We start from the raw sequence: 27,800 nt of genomic DNA, 5'->3' as shown, positions 1-27,800 counted from the left end.
GCTCACCTGACTTTTCGGTCACTAAATGCAAATTTCAACCTTATTGTTATGGGGTTACAATACCCCTGGGGTTGCAGGCGTCCATAGTCGTTATTATTATAAATGCTTTGGTTGAAATGCTTTTGAACCCTCGAATTTTTCATAGGTACAGTCACCTGCAATAATATGTTACTCTTCGACGGCCGCAAAAATATGTGACACGCTCTTATGGCTCTACAAATAAGATCTAACACGATCTACCGCAAAACGGCCTTCGGTGTGTAACACATTATTGCAGCTGACTGTACTCGTATTCATTGTATAGGTAGGTATTAATATCTTTTATCCGATCGATTTGAATTTATTTGAAATAAATCACAGTGTTTAGTAATTATATGTTTTATTGAATAAGAGATTATTTAGGTATGTAAGGAATACAGGGTGCCTTTTTGAAACACTCATTTTTAGGGTTCCGTAGCCAAACGGCAAAAAACGGAACCCTTATAGATTCGTCATGTCTGTCTGTCTGTCTGTCCATCTGTCCGTCCGTATGTCACAGCCACTTTTTTCCGAAACTATAAGAACTATACTGTTGAAACTTGGTAAGTAGATGTATTCTGTGAACCGCATTATATTTTCACACAAAAATAGAAAAAAAAATATTTTTTGGGGGTTCCCCATACTTAGAACTGAAACTCAAAAATTTTTTTTTCATCAAACCCATACGTGTGGGGTATCTATGGATAGGTCTTCAAAAATGATATTGAGATTTCTAACATAATTTTTTTCTAAACTGAATAGTTTGCGCGAGAGACACTTCCAAATTGGTAAAATGTGTGTCCCCCCCCCCCTGTTACTTCTAAAATAAGAGAATGATAAAACTTAAAAAAATATATGATGTACATTACCATGCAAACTTCCACCGAAAATTGGTTTGAACAAGATCATAAATCCCCTAAATACGGAACCCTTCATGGGCGAGTCCGACTCGCACTTGGCCGCTTTTTCTGGATAATTTTGAATTTCAATTGTCAGGGGTGCCTACATTATTTTTTAATACATTTTACAACGACAACAAACAAAAGTTCAAATTCGCCGTATTTTTATTACCCGGGTCGATCGCAACAAAATTGAAAATCATGTTTTTCAAATCATGTTTATCTCAAATAACCAAAAAGTCAATGTGACTAGAACTTAAAAACGAACTGAATTATTTTAATATGTCGATTTTTCTTGGTGACCCAGGAGATTTTTTTTTATCCCATACAAAAAGAGCGTCTCCCAATCGCGTATCGGTTTTGGTTTTTACTTATAAGTGTGAAAAATATATTCTACCATATACGAAGGATGTGTGTTTTTTCATGTTTTATGTGTCTTTTTGTACAATAAAGTGTTTTACTGCTACTAATATATCATATTAACGATTAACTAAAAAGGTATTTACATCTAATTTAACTGGTAAATTATTAAAGTCCGCTAAAATTAATATATATTCAAAAAATATTTGTTAATATGTCCCAAAATCATGGCTCATTTTTTAAGTCTCCTGACTTACCAAACATATCGCAACGAAGGTAAGGGTACAACGCAGCATCGTGAACCTAATAACGTAACGTTTCAGTTACTTTTTTAGTCGCCGACCATTATATCCGAGGTACGAAAAGAGGTATTAGATCTATCCTGGGTCTAATATGTTATAAAAACATAGTTTTTTGTAAAATGTTCGTAGGTAGTACACAAAATTTACATTTTCTTTTAAATCTGATTTGGGTCATCGTTCTCCCTGGTGACTTTTCTGGTGACCCAAGAGACATCAATTTTATTATGACTCAGGAGACTTTTTTTCTATGCACTTTGATTTTTTTGATGCGCTAATTTTGTAATATAAAATAACTTTAAACTGCTGATATACTTATATCACTTTGCTGATGAGTGGAAGTGGAATTTAAACTTAATTTATTGTTCTCTCCCTTGACATTTTGGCATACATTTGACATGCTGCAGTGCACTCCTAACGTTAATAAAGACATAATTTTTAGAAAAAGCTTTAGGAAAACTCACTCTTGAGCTTAAAACGATTAAGTCCTTATCATATTATGTTAGATTTTTAGTACAGACCCCAAATCAGTGAAAATGTGTCTTAGCCAACTAAATTTGTCTCTGGGAAAAGTACGATATCCCTAAAAATTGTACGTACATTTCGCATTTTTCTGAAGGAACGGAATTCATAAATTGGGTTATTATTATTTTTTCAGATTATTTGATTGCATTGACATATCACCAAGATAGATAGAACATTTAAGTTACCAGAAGAAAAGCATTTGTGTTCTTTTATACAGTGTGGAAAAAGTAGGTTCGATTCCCGGGCGCGACTAAGCGAATTTAAAAAAAAAACAACGTGTTGCATTCCGGGAGTGCCGACAGAAGTGAAAACTCAATGACTAGTCCAAAATGTCTGCAGTATTATGTATAATTGACCCATCCTCCTTTCTATTGAAAACTTTTGGTTCCGAAATTGCTGGTCAGTGAGCTTGTTTAAAATTCGAAATTCAAATTTATAGCGTTAATTGTTTAAAATTCGAATAGAAATTGTAAAGTTACCTTGCAGACCTCGCATCTAAATATATTTGGTCATGATATTTTGAGTTTTATTCACCAGTACTAGAGTTCACTTTTATTAGCGATTTCATCAAGATGTAGCTTTATTGAATTATATTTGAGTGATATAAAGTTATAATACTGCGAGATCCTCGTATTTCAGCCCGTACAAGATTATAACCTTTTTCATGTAATGTCATTGAGTTTTTCTTTATTGATTTAAATGCCATCTAAACCTTACGGTCACATGATCGCCTTACGCTGTCTCGAGTTTATCATTTTTTCCCCACCTCAAAAAGTGCCTAGCGCCGCTAAAGAAGTTTTCACTTCAAAAATCTTTGAATGCAGTTGTTTCTTTAAAAAACAATAATGTTTCATTTAAGTAAAATGAGCAAACTTAAGGTTTAAGGCACTTTCCCTCCAGGGCCCATAATTTTTTTCCACCCGGTAGTAGACAACTATTTTTTCGACTAAATGAAGTTTTATTAGATAAATCGTTGATCACATGGTTCGTTTCACACATCACATCAAATCGTTTGTCATCACAATCAAAATTTGTCAAAAGTAATGAAATTTATGCCAAAAAAACATAAATAAAACATATAAATTCAACAATTTTTTTTAATAAAAATCTTTCTCGATGATATAAAAAAGAACATCGACAAATTATGTTCAAAGAATTAATATCAAAACAGATGTCATAATTAGGATTGGCTACTTTAAGAAAGGGACAGAGAGATTTAATCCTCTCGCTCTGCACGTTTTTCTCATTCCTCCTTGTCAAGCCAAAATAAACTATAAAATGATAGTAACACAGTACATTGTAATATTCACTTTTTCCACGGTATCATGTCATTGTAAATTACTTATGTGAAATTGTAGTGGCGTGCGACTTTCAAACCGGAGGTCACGGGTTCGAACCCCGGCCCGTGCAAGTGAGTTTTTGTAAGTAGGGACCTTTTTTAGTGGTACTTAAATATAATAACTTTTCGTATTATTGAAATAAAATATTTTATTCAAACTTAATAATATAATAATTAAAACGAATAATATCAATTCGTTTTTAATATTTATTCAATTATTTTAAATTATTTGAGCATGAAACATACTAGATTTATTTTTATCATTACAATAGAAAAAAGCAAAAATATATTCTTATAGATATTTTATTTTCAAACAAAAATAAAGCAAAAAGTTACGGTTAGATTCTGATGGCTAAATACCAAACAGCTACCGATACATTTCCATATCTGTCGAAATTTCCTAACCCGTTGTAACTGACAAAGAGTATAGATTTCGACGTAGCATGACGTAGCTAAGCAAACACGCACACATGCGTAACGTATAGGCCTGTAAGAAGGCACCATCATAGGTTTACCTCCGATTCCGTTACTACTCAATGGAGTTACGACTCAACGTTTATTGGATATTAAAATTTTACGTAATTCGGAGCGCTGCGCGAAGTGACATAGGTCTTACCTCTTTGAGGCACGACGGCCATCTAACATTACTGGCATAAAGGATGCATTTATGACTTTGACGCATGACAGAAAGAGAAACCGAACTGCGTAAAATGGGTGTTTGCTGTTGAATTCATAAAATCAAAAATCGATAATAAATCCATCGGTAAAGGATAATAAGTTAATATTTAGTTCTTTGAAAGTTAAGACGAGATGAAAACCTTTGCTGTAAGGTGGATTGTGCTGGATATGGATGTGTTTTCTAGTTGCACGAAGCTAAAACCGAAAAATGAACACGTAAGTTTGGATTTATTTTCTATCGAGAAAATTTTAAGCATTCGTGTTTCGACTACTACGAAATCACTTATCATATAGTCAAGAAACATATATCCGAAAATCACTACTGTTTGTTTCCGGGGCTAGCCACTGCCACGTTTCTAAGATCCTGTTATTTTTCGATGCACGGCCTTAAGGACTATTTAAATTTCGAAATGTAATATTTAAATCATTCATGACATAACTCTGACATACCATAAATTTAGCTTAATTTTTAATGTGCAATTTATAAGTATTTCTATTTTTAATTTTATTTGTAATGTATTGACATTGTTTTATTAGGATTATTATAATTGTATTGCATGTACCTGATGTACCCGTATTGTAATTTACAAACATTTTGCATGTTGGCTTTATGTTGACTGAATACTGATGCTAAAACTGTATTAAGACCTAATTGTAACGTATTCTGGCAAATAAACATTTCATTTCATAAAAAAAAACTTTCTGCTTTTGTTTCATATCACACAATCTTTAAACCTTAAAATGCAAAATCTCGCTAAATTCCATAAAAAAGCTATCAACGTCTATCCAAGCCATATGAAAAATACTACCAATAAATAATTACTAAGGACAAAAGAAACACAAATTGCGGATCAATTTCGATCAAAATCAACAATTCAGTAAGACTAAAAACCTGTCTTAAATAATCTAGTACTCGTTAGTAAACAAATTGGGTAATTTACTTAACGGTGTTTTGTTTGACATGTTTCAATCAATCAATCAATCAATCAATCAATATCATTTATTTGCAAGAATACTTAATTATAGTTACAGGATGTTCTTGTAGAAAAATGTCCAGTATTCTATCGTAATTAAACGATGCGCAAATGTTGTAGTACCTAACGTAAATTTTTAGTCCAGCACATGTGTTAGACTGAAAATTATTATGTTATTAAATTTTAATACATGCAATATAGCCAATTAGATAAATAGATTTCACTCAAGAAATTGTATAGCACATTTCATTACATCAATAAAATTGGACTAATATCAGTACATTATTACATTACATAAAATTTATATTTAATTGGATTTATAATAACTAAAATTAATTATTTGCATTATTGTGCTCAATATACTGCTTGACACTATAGAAACAGTGTTCTAATAAAAAGCTTGTCATTTTCTTCCTAAATTCAGTAGTGTTTAGACATCTTAAATTGACAGGCATACAGTTATATAGGTAGTAGGATACACATATTATAGTGTTTACCGGCAGACCTTACATAACTTGAACCCTAAACAAACAAACAAGAATGTTATATTAATTATTAACCCTTTCACCGTCAAAGACGTCAACTGACGCGCACGGCTACATCCCAATATCAAACTTCGTGCATTCAGACAAGGTTCAAAAATTTCACAATGATGCGCCGCGCACGACAGGCGAGGCGTTCAAACGGTTAAAGGGTATCATTTATTTTGATGCAAACACATGTAACACACACGACAAAACAAACACATGGAAAACATCAACACGGAACAAAAATAGGTACATTTTTGGTCGTTTTTCGGTCATCTGGATCATCATCAGATTATTTTTAGAGACATCAGATCAGAGAGCTCAAAGTCGTCATTATATTTACCTATGATACTGTCACCTTTCCTTTGGAAATGTGACATATTTCAGTTCAATTTAACATTTTTATTTATTTTTTATACTTATTCTACATGTGGTAGAATAAGTTTTTGGCAAAAATTTAATTTTTGGTACACGCTTTTAACGCTGACTGTACTTTTCTTACGACAGACAACTAATACTCATCGAGACAATTCTAAAAACCCCTAACACAATTAGGTTGCGTTGTTTCATCACAGAGTTCCTATGGCCACCTCCTGTCTTCATCATCAGATCAGCTCGATGGTACCATAATATTGCATTGTCACCCGACTTACATGTGTATGCGAAATTTCAGCTCAATCGGAAACCGGGAAGTGGATCAAATTTAACTTGCAAGATTCCATTACAAGTTAGTTACTTACAGGTCGACCTAATAAAAGCTTGTTAAAAACACAGCCAAGTCAGATATTTTCTTAGTTCATTTTCTTTCGTCTTTGTTCTTTGTGCTAATAAATACCTATCTCCTTCACCCGCAACCTCCAGACCGCGCTAAATCTAAATTGTTATCAATCGAAGGTGATAACAATATCACGCAATGATGTATAATACATCTGAGCTGATTATGATTTGATTCGTGCGTTCAGCGTAACCTCGCGTAAGAGACACGTAACGTGCGTCGGGCTGACTGATTGTGTATCGGTGATTGCTATGGGCCACAGACAAGACATCCTCTATACTGAGCATAGTAACGCTACCCCCTCTGCCACTTATACGGTAGTTTTACTCCATCTTCGAGTCAATCCCGTGCCGTGATTGGTCCGTGTCTTTGAACGGACCAGTCACGGCACGGGACTCGCTCACCTCGTCCCCCGCACCCCAGTATTTTTGGCAGCATCGGTTTCATGAAGTAATTGCTCTAAACTCCGTCTAGAGGAGTCCTACGGCCATATTCGAACTTTAAGATACGTCAAATATTAGAGATTGAAACGATATGGAATGGATATGTCAGTGTCAAACAAGTGTCAAAAGTGACGTTTCTTCAAACAAACGCGTCACTTTTGACACTAGTTTGACACTGACATATCTATTCCATATCGTTTCAATCTCTAGTATTTGACGTATCTTAAAGTTCGAATATGGCCGCTAGTCTATGCTGTGGGCGTACCGTCAATAGGGTATTTGACTCTATTTAAAATTAATTATTTTTCACCATGCATGAAATAAAGCACCAGAAGATTAATCAAGAAACGTAGACTGCAGTAAATTTAAGACACAATTTATATTTTAAAACCCGTATAAAACTATAAAGAGTAGGTTATTTGATTGTGACGGCACATGCTAGTGTTTATATATACAGAGTGCTTCCTGTAACAGGAGCAATAAATTAAACTGTAGGCTGTACTCCTCAAACGGACCAACATTTTTTCAGCAACTTTTGAAAATAACTCATGTTTTGATTTTTATTACACTTTAAAGTTTATTCTAAGGCGCAATGTATTGCAAATTTTATTATGTTTAAAGCGTGACAAGCAACGTCAAACACACTGATGTCAGTGTACATTGAAGGCAATATTTATTTTGTATGAAAAAGAGGAAGTCTAAAGGATTAATAATTTTTAAAAGTTGCTGAACAAATGTTGGTCAGTTTGAGGAGTACAGCCTACAGTTTAATTTATTGCTCCTGTTACAGGAAGTACCCTGTATATAAATTCCATAGAAGCAAAATCGTTTTGATAGTTCGTAAAAAGAAACTGATTTGACTAGTAGTCAAATACCCTATATTGGTTCAGTTCAGTTTAAAAAAACAGGCCAAGTTCGAGTCGCACCATCAACAAAAAATAGAGCAAAACAAGCAAACAAACAAGCAAAAAAACGGCGACCCATCCAAGTACTGACCCCGCCCGACGTTGCTTAACTTCGGTCAAAAATCACTTTTGTTGTATGGGAGCCCCACTTAAATCTTTATTTTATTCTGTTTTTAGTATTTGTTGTTATAGCAGCAACAGAAATACATCATCTGTGAAAATTTCAACTGTCTAGCTATCACGGTTCGTGAGATACAGCCTGGTGACAGACGGACGGACGGACAGCGGAGTCTTAGTAATAGGGTCCCGTTTTTACCCTTTGGGTACGGAACCCTAAAAAAGGCATCTGATGTCCAGTGGGACAATTTTGTCACCATCAAGGTTGAGAGATAACATTTGAATGATGATTTCGCCAATATCAAAGGTACTTATGCTGCTCGTAGAGTATGACGTACGAAGAACAAATGAAATGAAATTAAATTAAATGATTTAATTCAGAAATTAATTAAATTAAACTAAAATTGTACAAGTAATAAATACAAAATAAACTAAACAATAAAAATAAGAACAAGTACAATCGACGTTACACTGTCGTTTTAAAACGACATGTTTAAATTGCATGAAACTTGGAATGCACATTGCACATTTTATCTGACATACTTACATGTTTTTATGACATTAATATTTCTGACTCTTTAAATATATTAAAAATATATATATATAATATGATTAGATAGATGATATATAAAGTTTTAAGTCCTAAAGAATGATAAAGATAATGATACAATACTAATATATCGACAAATGAAAAACGTAAAACATTAGGATTGCTCTCATTGATATAAGAGGTACATACATATACACCTACTGATGTGCCATCGAACTGATTTCAAAATTACTACTTATTTCCTGTGAAATGTCCTAATACTTTCGAAAATTTTCCAGCTTTTTGGAAACTTTCTCCATCATCGCTATGATCTCGATGTATACCGTACATCAAAGACAAAAGGGCGTTTTTTTTTTGTTGTCCCCTACACTTTTTTTTTCAAATTTGGGATTTTTTATGTTATTTCTACTCAGAATCACGAGCTCTTTCTATCCTAATAGGAGAAAAAAAGTGTCATAAGGTTTTTATTTCCATTACTTACGTCACCATTTTTCATAGACTTTGTATGGCCGTCGCGGAATGGAAAGATCGAAAAATGTATGGAAATTTTGGGACACTTTTTTTCTCCTATTAGGATAGAAAGAGCTCGTGATTCTGAGTAGGAATAAGATAAAAAATCCCAAATTTGAAAAAAAAAGTGTAGGGGACAACAAAAAAAACGCCCAAAAGCGATACCGATAGCGATCACGTTAACCGAACCAAGCCCGGTTACTGGGTCACCGAGAGCCGATTACAAGTTTTAATTGTTTCAAACGTAATCACGCGATTGAACGAGATCTATACAAGACCTTACAATATTACGTGCTACATACATAACGGTAATTAGGTAATTCTACTCTGAGACCATTGTTTTGAAGAAATAAGGTTAATTTTGGCGTGTTTACTTAAAATTATCGTACTAGTTTTTTTATATAATTTAATTTAATACTTATTTATAACCCTTTGGACGCCACACCTATCATCGCCATTTTTTCGGGGGCGGATCGATATTAGTATGTATGTAGGTAAATTTGCCCTTTAATTGAGATGAGAACTAAAACATGACATCAATTAATTGCTTTAATTTTTATTTATTTAGAGCACAAACAGTCACATAATACAAATGGATTTGTACTACAATGTAGTTAACATACTTAAGAAAACAGGCCTGGAGGTTCGTTATTAAGGTGATTATACATATAAATGTTAAATTGTTATTTATACCAAAATTGTGGGCAAATAAAACCTTATTTTTCGCTCACTACCACCATTGTGTCCCATATTTTACCACCGAATAATGTCACTGTCTGACTTTATTGTATTCAATTCGGTGAAAAGTTAGCTTACACGGACTCTATGCCAATAGCGCAACTTGATAACAAACTAGGAATTAAATTGTGGCTTTCCATTAGAGAAGGGTCTTTATGCTTTAGGTATGTCCATAAAAAGGGCGGCTGAAAAGTTTTTAGCAAAAAATTCAAGAGAGTAGAGTAGTAAAGTAAACATTAATTTTATTATGAATCGTTAATAATCGTTAGTAATGGCAGCAATATTTAAACTGCCAAAGAGGCGGGGGGGAAAGTAGCAGTGTTTTTTTTTTCAATTTTTCTTTTTTTTCTAGGTTAGGCCGCGAATATTTCAGCCTCCTCTCGAAAGTACCTTTCCATTAGAAAAGGGTCCTTATGCTGCATGTGCAATCTTATGGAAAAGTCCATAGAGATGAAGCATAAGAACCCTTCTCTGGTGGAAAGCCACAATTGTTATGATGTTCAACAGTGTCGGTAATCGAATCGGGAAATAAATAAAAAAACTCGGATGCATATATTATAATCAAGACCATTGTCTCAAGACTTTCCAAATTCGTGACAGTTTTAACTACTTAAGTAATACCTATTTCTTGAAGTCAATTCAGCCTATAAGGAAGAGTTACCCATAGGTCCGTCGAAGGTTCCGTCGCTTCCTGATGTCGCTTTACGGTTTAAGAGACAAATGAATTTAATTAAGCGATTAGACGAGCTTCAAGGTATATATTTACACTGACAGAGGCCGTAACAGCTAATTCTACATTGATTTTGACTGACATTGTGGAAGTCCCGTTATCACTACATAGTATAAAACAAAGTCGCTTCCCGCTGTCTGTCTGTTCCTACGTATGCTAAGATCTTTAAAACTACGCAAAGGATTTTGATGCGGTTTTTGAAATGAAAACCTCTTTAGCGGCGCTGGGCACTTTTTGAGGTAGGGGGAAAAATGATAAACTCGAGACAGCGTAAGGCATTCACGTGACCGTAAGGGGCGTAAGATGATCATGTGACCGTAAGCCCTGTAAGGTGGCCACTCATAATTTAAATGGCATTTAAATCAATAAAGAAAAACTCAATGTTATTTGACATTTATGTTGCGGACTCCTTTTCAAGACTGTTTACCTATGTTCAAATAATTTGACGTTGTCATGGCAGTATGTAAATAAACATGTCAATGAAAAAGTGTGATCTTATTTGAGAATGATAATAATATATAATAAATAAATAGAATACCTCCGCTAAACGTATGTATCGTGTTACCGGGCGTCGGTAATATAGTGAGGTAAGTTTTCACTTCTATCGGCACTCCCGGAGTGCAACCGTTGTTGCTTTTTTTTATAGATAGAGTAATTCAAGAGGAAGATTTATGTATTATGTAATTTGTTAACCCGTGCAAAGCCGGGGCGGGTAGCTAGTAAATTATATAAATGTCATATTTCATTGAAATTTGACGTTTATTGGTGACAAACCCACAATCTGTCACTGCAGAGAAAGAGTTATGTTAATAACAGCCAGGTACAGTCAGCAATTTTTCTCATTTCTGTGCCACTTCGAACCTTGTGAGAATTAATATTAACCCTGGCGCGTCATTGTGATGTGAACCTTGTCAGAATGCACGAAGGTTGATATTGGGCTGTAGCTGCGCGCGTCTTTGGGGTCAAAGCGTTAAAGCCGCAAGGGATCTCACATAGGGGCATTATCTATGAAAAGGGACCTTATTGTCGATGGCGCTTACGCCGCTCAGCGTCGCGCGGCATTGTATTCATAACGGAGCATCGTTAACAAAGGCGTAAGCGCCATCGACAATAAGGTCCCTTTTCATAGATAACCTCACATATTATTGTCATTGTCACAAGGGACGATTATGAACTGGCGATGAAATAGAATTCTTTGGCCGGTGGCAATCAAATTTTATAGAAAATAAATATCATGGTATCTCTTAATAAATTTCACGTAAAAAAATTTCAATTGCAATTTTTTAACTGCTCTGGATATACTCTTTTTAGGGTTCCGTAGCCAAATGGCAAAAAACGGAACCCTTATAGATTCGTCATGTCTGTCTGTCTGTCCGTCTGTCCGTCCGTATGTCACAGTCACTTTTCTCCGAAACTATAAGAACTATACTGTTGAAACTTGGTAAGTAGATGTATTCTGTGAACCGCATTAAGATTTTCACACAAAAATAGAAAAAAAACAATAAATTTTTGGGGTTCCCCATACTTAGAACTGAAACTCAAAATTTTTTTTTTCTCAAACCCATAGGGGAAGTCCGGGCATAGTGAACACCTTTACCTTTGACTTGACATAACAGAAAAATTTAACGAGGAAGAAATGAAAAAAGTATCAATAACAAGTCTTTATTTAATAATCTTTTAATTTAAAACAACACTAGCCTCCAATGTTTAATAGTTGCTGCAATTTTGAACAAAACGTAAAAAAAGATATTTTATTCGCTTTGCCCAGGGTGCCGGGCAAAGTGAAACAGGCCCCCGGGCAAAGCAAATATTACTCATAAAATCTTAGTGAACTTAATAACTAAGTGAAAATTAATCAACATGAGATCATTTCAATAATATTAATTAGAAAAAGCTGTCACAATTAACTTTTGATATATTTTCACTGATTTCATAAGCATAAGTCTTCACGGCATTTCTGAAGACATTTTAACACAGCGAATCCACGTTCTAATAGCCATTTCCATGACGTATGTTAGCCAGGAGCCATTATCGATCTTTTTTTGATATTTATATACCATCTGTAACAAAATATTATCATAAAAAAAATTACCTAATAAATTCAAAGTGAACACGCTATCCGCTTTGCCCGATCCACTTTACCCATTCAGTCAGTTAAAGAAATTAACAATTTAAAAAAAATAACCGTTGGATTATTTTGACAGAAATGCGTTGTAAAAGGAAGATACTATAATAAGCAATAGAAGCATCTTGAATTAAAATTCGAGACAATTACTGGGACAAAATAACATACAATGTACTTACCTTTCAAAATCGAATATTTTGCACTAAAAACACATTTTGACTCGTCACCGACGACGCTCACAGCGACCGCTCCTTGTGACGCTTGCCGCTCATAGAGCGAAGGATCCTGAACATCATATAGGCACGTGGTGCGACAAAGTCGAATAGTTTAGGATTGGGAGCCCGAATTCGCTTTGCCTGGGGTGTTCGCTTTACCCGGACTTCCCCTACGTGTGGGGTATCTATGGATAGGTCTTCAAAAATGATATTGAGGTTTCTAATATCATTTTTTTCTAAACTGAATAGTTTGCGCGAGAGACACTTCCAAAGTGGTAAAATGTGTGTGTCCCCCCCCCCCCCTGTAACTTCTAAAATAACAGAATGATAAAACTAAAAAAAAGCGGCCAAGTGCGAGTCGGACTCGCCCATGAAGGGTTCCGTATTTAGGCGATTTATGACGTATTAAAAAAAAAACTACTTGCTAGATCTCGTTCAAACCAATTTTCGGTGGAAGTTTACATGGTAATGTACATCATATATTTTTTTTAGTTTTATCATTCTGTTATTTTAGAAGTTAGGGGGGGGGGACACACATTTTACCACTTTGGAAGTGTCTCTCGCGCAAACTATTCAGTTTAGAAAAAAATGATATTAGGAACCTCAATATCATTTTTGAAGACCTATCCATAAATACCCCACACGTATGGGTTTGATGAAAAAAAAAATTTGAGTTTCAGTTCGAAGTATGGGGAACCCCAAAAATTAATTATTTTTTTTCTATTTTTGTGTGAAAATCTTAATGCGGTTCACAGAATACATCTACTTACCAAGTTTCAACAGTATAGTTCTTATAGTTTCGGAGAAAAGTGGCTGTGACATACGGACGGACAGACAGACGGACAGACAGACGGACAGACAGACAGACATGACGAATCTATAAGGGTTCCGTTTTTTGCCATTTGGCTATGGAACCCTAAAAATATATGATGTACATTACCATGTAAACTTCCACCGAAAATTGGTTTGAACGAGATCTAGTAAGTAGTTTTTTTTAATACGTCATAAATCGCCTAAATACGGAACCCTTCATGGGCGAGTCCGACTCGCACTTGGCCGCTTTTGATTCTTAATACCACTGTATTTCGTAGCGACCCTGCCTACTAAGTTGGTTAACCTGAATTCGAATACCATTAAACGGCTTTTATTTTTGTGACGCGAATACCTCTTGAGTTATATAATTATAGTAGGTATATATGTATAGCTGGTCAAGCAGATCTTGTCAGTAAAAAAAGGCGCGAAATTAAAATTTTCTATGAGACGATATTCCTTCGCGCCTACATTTTTCAAATTTGACGCCTTTTTCTACTGACAAGATCAGAAGGTTGTGTATTTACATACACATACTCTAATAGCTTTGAGTTTACTGCTTACCACATATGTTGGAAATAAAATGACATGTAATAAAATAAACTTATGGAGGAAGTCCTCAGGCAAACATGTCAAATGATGCCCGACAGAATTACATGGACGTCAATACATACATACATACGTACATACATATAATTACGCCTATTTCCCGGAGGGGTAGGCAGAGACCACGGATTTCCATTTCCATATGGACGTCAATATGTTGTGAATTGTGATTATATCAGTTACATTTAAAAAAACATGAAACACACTTTAGCGCAAAGTGATGAAAATATTGTAAACAAATATTATCATGCCGCGATCAGAAAGGGATTAGAAATAACAGATTTCCATACACTTACGTCAAAATTACGCGCGTGGTTAAATTTTTGAATCTCTCGCTTGCTCGGGTATCAATATTAACTCGAAGAGTTAAATAAAACCTTTGTACCCTTGTAAAACATTTAACTACTAACGACTTCTTATAAATTAGGTAATTGATATGCTATTAAGTACCTAGTGATGTGACAATGTGCAAAATGCCTAGATGCAAATTGGTTAACTTTACACGGATTAAAAGTTTAAGCACGTACAATAGGTATTGATTGAGCCCGTATATTTTTTTCACTTACAAGCGATAAGTTATAAGCGAGCGATAGATACTTTTGACCCGCAGTCCAATCCGTTAATTTTAGGTTTAGTTATATTTATAAGTTTGACATACTTATCAACTTTTTTCTACCATATACCATATACCCTAGTAATTCCTAAATTATGGGCACACATGTTCAACCTTGCCTATTTATAGTGATGCTATGCTATTATTGTCATATAATCCTTGATGACGATGATAATTTATATTACGCATAATTTATAAAATAGTCAACTATTCACAATATTTTACATCACGATTCCAAGCGTTTTAGCACATAGGTATTATAATTGTTGAATCATAACTAGGAACCACAGTAATAACTATTATTAATCATTATTATTTTTCTTCCGGTGTCTCTTCGGCATTGACATGTTATTATAAAATTGCATGTAAATCGCGTATGGAAGGTTGTGTGCTTTGTAATAACGTAAGCTAGAATACTACAATGTTTATTCTATTTTAATGTTGATAATTATGGTGTTTTCCGTATTCCTGAGTATTTATTTACAATTTTTACAACAACACACAAGAGATGACAAGGGCGAGGCAAGGAGGTCGCGAGATGCATAAACATATAATTATATATGTATGTAGTCATATACAGGGTGTTTGGTACATCGTTTGCCAAATTAAAATCGCAGATAGGTTCAATATTAGTTTTGCTATCTTCTCATGCCTAAAAAAGAAATTCGCTCGTTTTTTTTTTTCATCTTTACGCCAGGATTTCGCCAGTTAAATTTCAAATTGTTACGTGCGCACCGGGGGTATTTTTTTTTCTAGGCATGAGAAGATAACAAATGACTCAACCTACCTGCCGTTTTAATTTGGCAAACGATGTACCAAACACCCTGTACTCTATTCCTGCATCTTTCAAACTATAAACTATACCTAAAGTAGGTACTTACACGTAACCAGTGATGTTATTCATAAACGTCTGTGAAATCAAATACACCGCTGATAATCGTTTGTCATTGATTTGAAAGAAACCCACTTTTTGAAACAAGCCATTAACAAATTATTAACGAGGGTAGCTCGATCTACACTCGATTGTTCTGTAGCGAAACTCCGAGTTGCATTTTTTCCCATTTTATATTTGAATCAATCGTTTATTTTCATGTACATACCTACTACGTTTTATTACGTATTTTACTTTCTATGCATCTCGCTCGTACTCGCATATTAGTGCGAGCGAGATGTATAGAAAGTAAATTACGTTCTCGATAGCGTACCTACCTATATGTCAGTTTTGACACTGTCAATGACTCATGGTACGGGCTCATTTATTCCCAAAGTGTAACGTTTTCACGGTAGTCAGTGTATAGTTAGTCAGTAAATAAAAACACAAAAAACTATACTCATCCTTTTCTTGTGGGTGCTAGTACTAATGTAAGACAATGATAGTATGATTCTGTCTGTCTATGTTTGAAATGGGACAATCCTTTGACAAACTTTAGTTATTACGTTAGGTTCGTTAGGAAATTTCGAAGTCGTTATAAAATGCGCGGATATTATACATGAACCAAATAATAAATCATGATCACTTTAATACCACCATTTCTATAAAACGTGACCCGTTTTCATTGTTCTTGAGAATTAATGCCATTTGCACGTAACCCAATTCTTTCGCCTTGCGATTTGTAACAATAATTCAGGCGCATTATGAATTTAAAAGACAATGAATCACTTAAAACACCTGCACGTCTCAAAACAGCTTTAAGCCGATTCAAATTCGAGTATATTTCATACTAATAGCAGAGACGAGTTAAAAGTAAAGAATGACGATCATGCAATTGCCCTTGTCCCATTTAGGTACTTGACTTTGCGGAGCACGTACCTTTTTCCGCTGTAGTGGCATCTCATCATTCGCTTCTCTCCTTTTCATATTGTCTCTTATCTTTTCACAGTCGATACAGCGCCCTGCGTCATGAGACCACTGTCAAATAATAGAAAATTGTCCTACGTACAGAATTCCAACTCTCTAACAAAACCAAAGTAAGTTTGGAGCTGGATAAATAGGTGTACGAGTACGCCCGAGTGATTCGAGTAAGCGATTGAGTCAAATACCACTGCTATTATATTATGAATTTATGAGGCTGCTTATTTCCCTGTCTAATAAGATATTGTATTAAGGCCCCAGTACACAATGGGCCATCGCCGGCCACTCCAAGGGACGCATTTATGCGTTAGAGGGAGCAAGTGATATTGCTATTTTGCTATCGCATGGCTGCGTCCCTTGGAGTGGCCGGCGATGGCCCATTGTGTACTGGGGCCTTTAGGTATACGAGTCATAAGCAGAGGCAAAATGCAGTCTCCACCTACAAAATATACGAAATCTCTCCAAAGTAATCTCTCCTTTGAAGTGACAACATTTACTACAATAATTACTTAATTTTTAGTAAGATTACCGGACCTTATTTTACACTTGTCTGTGCTAATAGCCTAAACAACCTATGATTCTAGCTGAGGATACAAATGGTCAAACAAATTTAAGCTACAAATGAAAGGGGATTCGTTTTATAATCGCTTGGCAAGGGTATTCAAATATGTAATTTCTGTGATAGTATGCAATAGAAGCTAGTAAGAGACACAGACGTAAGTTTCCTGATACTGTTTAGTACACGATGAATTAAATAATGGCCTTAAGCATGCTAGAACTGCCAGAAGTAGGATAATGTTATCAGAATGTATTAACTATACTAGTATGCATGATATAAACAAAAATAGTTTTAAAGGCGATTCTTGTTTTCTATGTAAAAATATTAGAATAATCGATAGAACCAGGCGTTACTTTGCGGAAATAACCATATTAATATAAACAAAAATATTGCTTTGCTGATCCGCGAAATAGTAACATGCTTGTCAATTAGTGCTAACCCGTTACACCAAAGACAATAGAATACTTAATTATCTTTGGTTACACTTAGGTACTTAATTGTGATTATATTGATGTTTTTGACTTTGGGTCGCTGACTCGTAATAGTTAGTTTTTTAGTTAGTTCTTTGAAAAAATAGGTTGACTTAGGCGGACAGCCGAGCGGCTCTCTGCCTACAATGCTTTCGAGTCATCAAAGGAACGTGTAAAACTTAAGTGTCCATTGTGTGCTGTCCTTAACCTGACGTGTGAGGGCATTTTAAACAGTTGGCGGCCTGTGCTTTGTATGTCTTCCTCTAAGAGTAGGTATTTACTTTGATGATGGCTTGTACCTCGTATTATGTAAAGGAATTAGATTTTTACCACACTGAACTGATTTTCTTTATTCTTCAAAAACAGATGAGAAAGTTGCATTTTATTTATAAACTGGCGACCCGCCCCGGCTTCGCACGGGTTAATAAATTATACGTAGATAAACCTTCAACCGGTGCATTTGGTCACATTTTCTTTTGTGATCCCTAGGTATTTCAGTTTAGATTAGGGGCGGGTAGTCTGTCTCGTGGGCGAGACACTGCGGCGCCGCTCCTGTGCTAGACCTACAAGGGATCGATGCGTTCGAAACGCATCATACCGGGGGGGCTACCACGAAAACCGAAATTCGCAAATGGCGGGGATCTTTCTCTTTTACTCCAATGAAGGCGTAATTACAGTGAAAAAGACAGATGCCGGCAATTTGCGAACTTCGATTTTCGCGGTTATAGCCCAGGCCCTTACACGGTTACTGGCACCGATTACACAGAATCACACACACGGTAGATTTGCCGTAAATGGACCGTACACTGCAGCGGACGGTAACAGCGACTGGTTATGTTTTAATTGGTCTTGCGTAAACTATTATGTGGGTCTACTGTTTCTTGGCTATTGGTTGTAAGGAAGGTGTTGTCTTAAGGTGAAAAGAAACGGTTATGGTAATGAGCAACCGTCTTTGTTAACTCAAAATAGCTGTAGGTACCTACACCTACTCTAACAATAAGTTGTTGCTTTTTCGATAATTTATGTAGGTACTCACTTAAAAAGATCAGTTTAAAGGTCAGTCCGGCTCGAAGGACCACTTTGTAATGTTAGAACGTTACCAATCATTTTATTCTCATATTTAACAGTTTTCCTAGGTTCTATTCTATGATAAACTATCGTTACCTAGTTTGCGTCTCGAACGGCGGCATCTTCTAGGAAATTTGGACATCAAACTAAACACTTACGAACTTAATAAAGACGTGTTCCTCTAACAATAGACATGTTGCGTCAGCGTCCTAGTGGCTGTTCACATGGCGGTATAGATCCCGAGAACATGCTAGTTTTGTTATGGAAACACGGCATTGTCTTCTGGTAGGACTTGATGCGCCGACGGCATAGCGACTAACTGCCGTATTCGAACTTCAAGATATTCACAAGAGACGACACGTACTAGATCCATTCTAGATACGTTATTGTTTAGATTTCAACTAGTTCTCTTTTGCAGCGCAATTCAGGCAACAATGTCACTTTTACGATAGATCGTGTTATTCGTGTTAGATATATATTAGATGTGAATTAGATCTCTAAGTATTATCTTGTAGAAATCGTTCAAGAGTATCTCCAGAATCGCGGAAATGTCAAATTTGACAGGTTAGATCTTAAACATATCGTTATCGTATCTTGGCGATGTCTAAAAGATATCTAGTAGATGTCTATTACAAAATCCGAATCGGGCCCTAAAAGTAGGACTTATGGAATTCCAAATGGGTCTCTATTGTTTCCCAAATAGTTTTAAGTCATAATGTGTTGTTTGCCCGCATTTTCATTAGTCATAATTCATTTGGTTCGGAAACGCGTCACTTTTCAGGATTGCCATAAAACAAACCGAACCTAACTAACCCATCTATAGATATGATAACCTGACGAAAATCCTGACAAGTTAACGGTTTCAGTTTTATGACTAATGATAATAAGACAAACAATACATTATGACTTAAAACTTTATGGGAAAAAAAGGGACCCCATTCCAAATACATGGGTGGGCTAAGGTTAATGTGGGGGAATACGTCAATTAAACTTTTTGATTGGGAATACACTCATATAGACTCGTAGGGCAAAAACTCTCGTATTTGTATATACGCACTTTGCTATTAAGACACAGTCGGTTATTACCACTAGTTACCACCAAGTTGTTACCAGTGGTAACTACTGGCATTTTTTTCCCACCCTTTACCACTGGTAACTAGGTAGAGGTACTGGGAAAAAAATTAGAGTTATGATCTGCCTAAGTACCTAGTTAACTAGGCGTCAATTGGGTGTCAAAAGTGTCAATAATTAGATACCTAAAGGAGTAGGTTCGGTCTTGTACTTATAGGTACGAGTATGTATGTAGGTAATTACCAACCGCAAATCTCTCTGCTCAATGTAAGCTCTCACTAGAGAAACTTGATTCATCTCATTAAGCATGTGATCGCGGTATAGCCATATAATTACTGGGAGGAATTTTTAATAATTATACTATACGTATAGGTACCAACTTGCTCTTATTGTACCGAATAGGTATAACAACAAACGTAACGGAGCGCTTAAGGTGAGGTGGGCGTTTTCAAGTTACGGTTACATAAAATTTACTCGATAAATAAACGAATCTCTAATGCTACAAATCGGCCTGCCCTTGCCCCCTTGGCTTTATCGACCGAAACCCTGGTGAACCGTTTGTTTGTAACTTCTGAGAGCGGCTTTTTAGCAGCGGCTTCGTGTGACTCTTAAGGAAAACAACGTGAGAATACTAAATCCAAGTTTCTCCTCTAGTTTGGCAGGTCAATTGGCAGTCACTTTCGTAAAAACTGACACGGCTCGCTAAAGTGCTTAGGATCCGCTTGGTAACTTAATCTCCTCCTCTGCATTTTGTATCGCATGAACAACGTGAAGTGTCTCGAGGAATTGTCACGATTAATATATAATCCCTGCCGCCTCTTTCCGCCACCGCTCTACGCAACATCATTTCCGTCTTCATCTCTAAGATAGTTGGTAGTCCTCACACGTTTCTCCAGAAATTTCCTGCCTCGCACAGCAAAACTGTGGAATGAACTGTCTCCCGTGGTATTTCTGGACCGATACGACCTTCAAGAGAAGAGCGGACTCCTCCATCTTAAAAGCCTGCAACGCACTTGCAACCCCTCTGGCTTAGTGGCTTACCACCAGGCGATTCGTCGCTCATATTATAAAAAAACTCAAGAGTTGGCGCAGGTAGTTTTCTTCCATCCCATGCTATATACCCGACCGCAAGCTCCCAGCATCTCTAATTTTGCACTTTCAACGTAGGTAATTATAATTTCAGCTTGCGTAACTGCCTCTTCTGCAGTCACGACCAAAACTCAAGACAAGCTTACATTTACCGTCGGCAAACCACTAAGAATTCCAAACTACTCGGTCGCTCAAACATATAAGGGAGATAAAAGTGTTATACACATTTCGTGAGCGGTAAAGTTATCTTTGTTGTTACACAAAACAAGAAGTGCTGTAAAAATTATATCAAAACGTCAAAGTGGTTGCGTAACCTCGTGCCCGATACTATAATGGCCGATGTCGCAGAAAAAAAACGAAAGTGGAAGAATTGGAGCGGGCAATCGGTACAATGGCAAAGCTCGCACGACTGTCTGGCCGCAGAAAATGTGGTTGAAGAGGTTTGACTTTGCTTCCATAATCACAACCATTTTACACCTTGATTTAACTTTTGTCTGCAGAAATCAAGCACCCATATCCTCCCATCCAAGACTTTCTAAATAGATAAACATTGTAAACAGTTTTAGATACAAACTTTTATAGTCTAGGTACATTTCTTTGTTCTGCCATCAAATAGTTCTTAAAAAGGCGAACCAAGCAAACTCAGCATGGGATTAGTAATATCAAAGCCTGGCAAAGTCATAATTAATGTAAAATTTCTATGAAAATATGACGTTTATAACAATCTCTCTCTCTCTCTCTCTCTCTTTGTTTTATTGAAGTCGGTGCAACTAAAGTTACCTTTGGACTCTGGTACTTCAACATCATGACAATCTTACGAGTCCTAACATTTCATGATGGTTCCCAATTTTTAACAAGCTTTTATTAGATCGACCTGTATGTAACTATGTAATGGAATCTTGCAAGTTAAATTTGATCCACTTCCCGGTTTCCGATTGAGCTGAAATTTTGCATACACATGTAAGTCGGTTAACAATGCAATATTATGGTACCATCGAGCTGATCTGATGATGGAGACAGGAGGTGGCCATAGGAACTCTGGGATGAAACAACGCAACCTAATTGTGTTAGGGGTTTTTAGAATTGTCTCGATGAGTATGAGTTGTCTGTCGCAAGAAAAGTACAGTCAGCGATAAAAGCTTGTATCAAAAATGAAATTTTTGCCAAAAACTTATTATAGCTATACAACAACAAAATTTATAACCAGACCTATTTTCGACGCTGGTTATTTGAAGGGTAGCTTCTGCTATTAACTTTCTGTGGTCGTTAAATACTTCAGTCTCTAGCTTTGTGTGCTTCTAATGGATTTTATATTATAGATGCATTCCAGATGAAAAGATAATACCCAGCTGGGAGATGGCAATAAGCTCAGTTATAGCTTTTATAAGGAGTTAGGTAGCTACTTGAGCCATAAAGTTTATATTTTACATTATAGTTGACTGGTAGATTACTTATGCCTTAATACATAGGTACATTAAGTCTGTCATAATAATTATGTATTTTGCAATAAAACCTACTTAATCCAAAAATTCAAAATAGTTTGTTCACATTCAGTTATTGGTAAATGCTATGTAACATAGGTCTAACAAAGCTAGGACTTTCACCGGCCGATCGGACAAAACTAACTTCCTGGTCCTAGACCTAGTCACGTTTGGTTCTCAAGTGTAGCAAAATGTTGTCGGGTACTGTTGGCCAAATGAATTCTTATAGATAACGAAGTTAGGTTCCACTTCCATATAGCCCGCTAAACACGGTTAGAACACGGTTATAAACCATTAAAAAAAACTGTTTGGTGACGCGATCTCCTCAAGAATGTTTTTTTATATCGCTTTTCCATTGCAAACTGTATTTTTACAAGCTTTTTCAGTGCCGAAAACCCGACTATCTTCTTGTTTAGCTGGGTGGCAATGAATGTGTTAACTTGCAATGTAAGTATGTTTGGGTCAAATTTTGCAAGCTTAATAATAAGCTGAGAAACAGGTCTAATAATTAGATTCACTTCCCATTATTCGATTGAGCTGAAACTACACACAGGTACCTGCATGTAAATTGGGTGACAATGCAATATTATGATGATGGACACAGGAGGTGGTCATCTATAATATCTATATGATAAAAATGACGCAACCTAATTGTGCTTGGGATTTTTAGAATTGTGTCGATGAGTATTGGTTTCAACTCATTCTTGAGAAATTTATTAAGCAGGTTCGATAGGTAGGTAAGTAGGTAGTTAGATATAATTTTCCTGTCGTTTCATTTTTTTTGGAGAATGTTAAAAATTGCGGAAATTGGCGTTAAGAACATAAGCGTCAGTATGGTCTATGGGGCTTAAGACCATTGTAAGTTCGCTGTGATAATGAATGACTCAAGTATTTTATTTTTACTTTATGTAGGCTTATTGCGAGGTCTTCAGCTCACAGAGTAATAATGAAGTAAGATTTAAAATTTTAACTAATAACGCCGCATATGTTACCACAGATGTTAACGCAGAACATGTTATTTTTATTTAGTAAAATACCGTCCTTTTTACAGCAGATAAAACAGACGCCTACAATACATGTCGTAGCAACAAATTGCTCTACGCAATATTACTAAGTTTGTTTTTACCACGGCGATGGCTAACAAGCATACGGCTCGCTGTAGCCCCTCAAGAATACAACGACAGGAAGCTGATTTCACAGTCAGTGCATCCGCGGAAAGAAATTCCTCTTAGTGTAAGGCCTGAGTGGACGCTCGAGTTGGGCGTGCAGGGGGGCGGGGCGTGCGGCGTGCATGCAAAACAAATGCAAACGTATAGGAGCGGCCTTAGTGCACGCTGCTCAAATCCCTTGGGAGCTCGACGCCACGCTGCACGCCCCGCCGAACGCTCCGCTTCGAGCGTCCACTCAGGCCTTACACTTAAACCGCACAGTGCGCGAAGATTTAGGTTCTAGGGTGTGAGGATGAACACCCTGCAGACGGCGAGCAGTGTGTTGATAGTTTGATAGGCGATAGAAGACGATGATGATGATGGTGGTGATAGAAGTCTGTTGTCTATGACTTGATTTTGGATTGGGTGGTTTTGACCTGCATGAGCTTCACTACATAGTATAAAACAAAGTCGCTTCCCTGTCTGTCTGTAGTATGTATGCTTAGATCTTTAAAACTACGCAACGGATTTTGATGCGGTTTTTTTAATAGATAGAGTGATTCAAGAGGAAGGTTTATCTATTTGTAAACCCGTGCGAAGCTGGCGCGTGTCACTAGTTATACATAAAAATCTGTTTACACTCTAGTATTAATATTAGAATTTTGTCTGTAACTGTTTTATACCATGGAATAGTAAAGATAAGTACTTGTGTGCTTATTTCATTATGAACCGTCCTAATTTAGCTGAAGGTTATGTTTTAAATACAAATACCTAATGCCAAACAAGTTGTTTGTATAAAAGTGGTAAAAATATTTCCTTAAATACAGGAGAACGGCATAAAATATACTGGGTTTTAATTAAAGCTTTATATTAAAAACTATCAGTGAGACTACTGCTAATTATTAGATACAACTTTTAATTACACAACTATTTAAACACTGTTTAATATTATGACCAAATTTTATTCCAGCTAATAACCACATACAATTTATGTAACAACGTTATTACATGACATGGATAAAGCGATGAAATACCAAAATGTGCCAATTTATTTGGTATATACATGAATGCTTACAAAGAGTGTATACAATATGCGTCATTTTACTTTACTATAGTATTAAATTAACACTAGGCAGCTACAAGAACACAAGTCTTATCCAACAACATTTTGGACAAAAGTTATGAGTACAATAAGCATTTATAGTCCAGCATGTTGGCTTTACACTCGAGCACAATAGAGAATCTAATCAATATTCGTAGGTCATCTGTGCATGGATGCCACCTGTTCGTTAATCTCGGCTAGGACTTGTGCTGACTTATGAATATTCTCAAACTGGTACCCCATGTGGACTCCTATCAGGTGCATCTTCTTGAGATTCTCTTCGGCACCCTCCATAATGTTCTCTGTCGCTACGAACTCACGAGCAGCTTTGGTCAAGAGCTGTAATTTTAATGTCATATTTGAGTAAGTTTACATTGTAAAAATAACTTAAAGTGCCTTGTGAAAGGTGTTAAGAGACTTGTACTAGCCACCAACCTCGTTAGATCTAGATCCTCGCTGAATTTGCCGTGTTAGTGAAGAAATATTGTTCATGTTTACTTGTACTCGCTCTGCGAGCCGTTGTTTCGACTCGGCGAACAAGGACCGAGCGCTGCTAGATGAGGCTGACGTCATCTTAAATAATCTTAACGTCTTTGGGATATTAAAAAATCTTATAGTCTGATCATGTATCGATTATAAACAAAACAAAAATTAAAATATAGATTTGCAGCAGCTGAACGTGAACGCACCGTGAACGACTGAACGTCAATTGTTTTCTCGTTCTAATACTGATATTATTATCAAATTTATCAATTTTATTCGATCTGCCTCGCCTACATACAGTTTCCATAAAACAAATACATTGCGTTATAAAATTTCATATCATTACTTTATTAAATTAATTTAATTATAAGAATCAATATTATCTTTTTAAGCCAATTTGAGCTTTAGTTGGAACTTGAAATAAAAAATATATGCTGCGTTTCGAACGTTCCTCGTCTGACATTTGAGATGCGTCCAAAAATTTGTTAATCTTCATATTTTTAAAGAATTCATGCAATACGTAACAAGAAGAATTACAATTAATCGTAAATGCTATCCATAAATTGATCGATTTGTTATTACAATTAAATACTATTTATATCATGCATAATACCGATAACTTATCAGCATGGTATGGTATCAGCTGATTAGATTCTTATTATTTTTTTGGCACAGGTAACACCGCCTGTCTTTTCGCTCGTCACGAAAAGAGTTCGTGTTATAGAAAATTTCTGTAATCTAATTCAATTATTGTCTTTAAACCCGAAATGTTTCATTCTAATTATCAACATTCTTTTATTCCTACCCCGGACGATAATAAAAATCCATTAAAGGCACCGTTGGCGTAAAACATGTCCTTTATTTACAAGTCCTCAGTGTATCATTAAACTTCATATTTACGTATTTGTGTTAAAGTTGCAATAATCATAATGGATAAGGGAGTGACGTGTGAACATCTGAACAAGCTCGCGGAGTTTCTCGGGAAGGATTTGTGGCAGTCGAAAGAGGTAAAAAGTATTTTGGTCGTATCTAACATAACCTATAAGGGGTTGTCACTGGAGTTTACCTTAATGGGCAATTATGGCATACCTTCGTTTACCATTGTGTAACGTTACGCCAGTGGCGTGTGTGCACTCGCCAGGGGCTGGCTAACAAGCATCATAATCTATGTGTTTACTGCTTGCAACTCATGACAGCCTAGTACTTGCCCTCGATTCTTTGTTTACATCACCTAAGACATGTCAGCAACAAAGTATTGGTGTTTACTCTTCGATCGTTTCTATTTCCTAACACAAAAATGATATTATAAATATTATAATACTTTTGTAAACATAATGTTTGTCTATAATAATGAAACACAGAAAACTTGCTTAATAGTAAGAAGGGCTATAATCATTACAGTATTAGATATTTGTAGACTTATATTAAATAAATAAAATAAATAAATACACAAATTGACTATGTCCCACAGTAAGCTAAATAAGGCTTGTGTTGTGGGTGCCTAGACAACAATATATTTAATATATATATATAAATATTTATAAATAATTAAATACATACAAAACACCTGTGACTCATGAACAAATATCCATGCTCATCGCACAAATAAATGCCCTTACCAGGACTTGAATACAAAAGTAATTTTGAAAATAATTTGTCTTTCTATAACAATATTTGAATTTGACACCCAGAAAAACTCATTGGTAGGAGCCAGGGTTTGGACCTGCGATTCCTCCAGATTGAAAGTCACATGCTCTTACTGCTAGGCCGCCAGCGCTCTTACTTCAATTTGATAACAAAGGAAATTCAACCATATTTCCTTCACTATTGATTTCAAATTCAAATGGCATTTTTTGAAGAATCTCAGCCAAAGTTCTGACTGGTATCAAAACACCTGTTTTTTTTTTCAGAACATAACCTGCTTTGACTGCGGGTGTCCCGGACCCAACCTATGGATCTGCCTGCAGCCCGACTGCCATCATGTGGGCTGCTCCGAGGTCCGCAACGACCACAGCACCTTGCATCAAAAGGTAACACTCTTCTTAAGGGATGGAAGACGGTACAACGATTGGTGCAATATATTATGAAAGTGAGAAATGGAATTATGATTCTGCGGAAACAAAGTTACAAGCAGAAGGTAGTTCTGAATAAAGGAAAAAATCAGGCTTTACAAGGCTATTAAGAGTCACACGAACCATCCACCTAAAAGCCGCAGCCATACAAATTACAATCCCAAACATACAATTGGACAGTGTTATGAAATAAGCGATCAAGCGACAGTTAGTTCGCTAGCGCTTAGTTCGCTATTCCATAACACTGTCCAATTATCAGGAATAAAACGATGACGACGGATTAAATCGCATATATTACCCCATAACCCGTTGACCATGAACACTGTAAAGTGTTCGAAACGTCGGGATGTAGTATAAATTCAATATACGCGATATAATCCGTTTTAATAGTTTTATTTCATGAGTAACTATCGCGGTAATTTCAAACTGTAGCTAACCTGCTATTCAAAAAAAATTGTACTAAATTTCTAACTTCTCGTAATTTGTAAGTCTGTATCTACAGCATAACATCAAGAACAAGGAGTACAAGGACTTTGTAATGAACAAAGATGCTTTGTGCTTTGTGTGAATTGCTTCTAATTTTAGATGACTCAGTCATTCGATCGAGCACAGCATTCCTTAAATACGTACAGAATTTAACACTCATTAT

The 27,800-nt window shown here is 35.9% G+C and overlaps 2 protein-coding genes and 1 long non-coding RNA gene across 3 annotated transcripts in view; 2 read left to right on the top strand and 1 right to left on the bottom strand.

The window, feature by feature from the left end:
* LOC134657883 (uncharacterized) overlaps positions 1–27,800 on the top strand; it is a 485,626-nt gene that overhangs the window by 340,778 nt on the left and 117,048 nt on the right. The window lies entirely within an intron of this gene.
* On the bottom strand, positions 24,690–25,264 carry LOC134657991 (BLOC-1-related complex subunit 7). The gene is made up of 2 exons (XM_063513585.1): positions 25,032–25,264; positions 24,690–24,935 (listed from the first exon to the last, which is right to left on the bottom strand). The coding sequence occupies exons 1-2, from the start codon at positions 25,167–25,169 to the stop codon at positions 24,756–24,758; spliced, it is 318 nt and encodes a 105-aa protein (XP_063369655.1). The 5' UTR covers positions 25,170–25,264; the 3' UTR covers positions 24,690–24,755.
* The window catches only part of LOC134657797 (ubiquitin carboxyl-terminal hydrolase 20), a 45,466-nt gene continuing 43,378 nt past the window's right edge, over positions 25,713–27,800 (top strand). The window contains exons 1-2 of the mRNA XM_063513350.1: positions 25,713–26,086; positions 26,990–27,109. Coding sequence (XP_063369420.1) covers positions 26,009–26,086; positions 26,990–27,109 — 198 coding nt within the window. The 5' untranslated portion in view covers positions 25,713–26,008. The remainder of the gene's footprint in view (positions 26,087–26,989; positions 27,110–27,800) is intronic.

The sequence above is a fragment of the Cydia amplana genome, chromosome 21 (genome assembly GCF_948474715.1).
Source record: "Cydia amplana chromosome 21, ilCydAmpl1.1, whole genome shotgun sequence".
Lineage (NCBI taxonomy): Eukaryota > Metazoa > Arthropoda > Insecta > Lepidoptera > Tortricidae > Cydia > Cydia amplana.
Note: the sequence above shows the minus strand (reverse complement) of the source record. Positions and strands in the feature narration are given on the sequence as shown.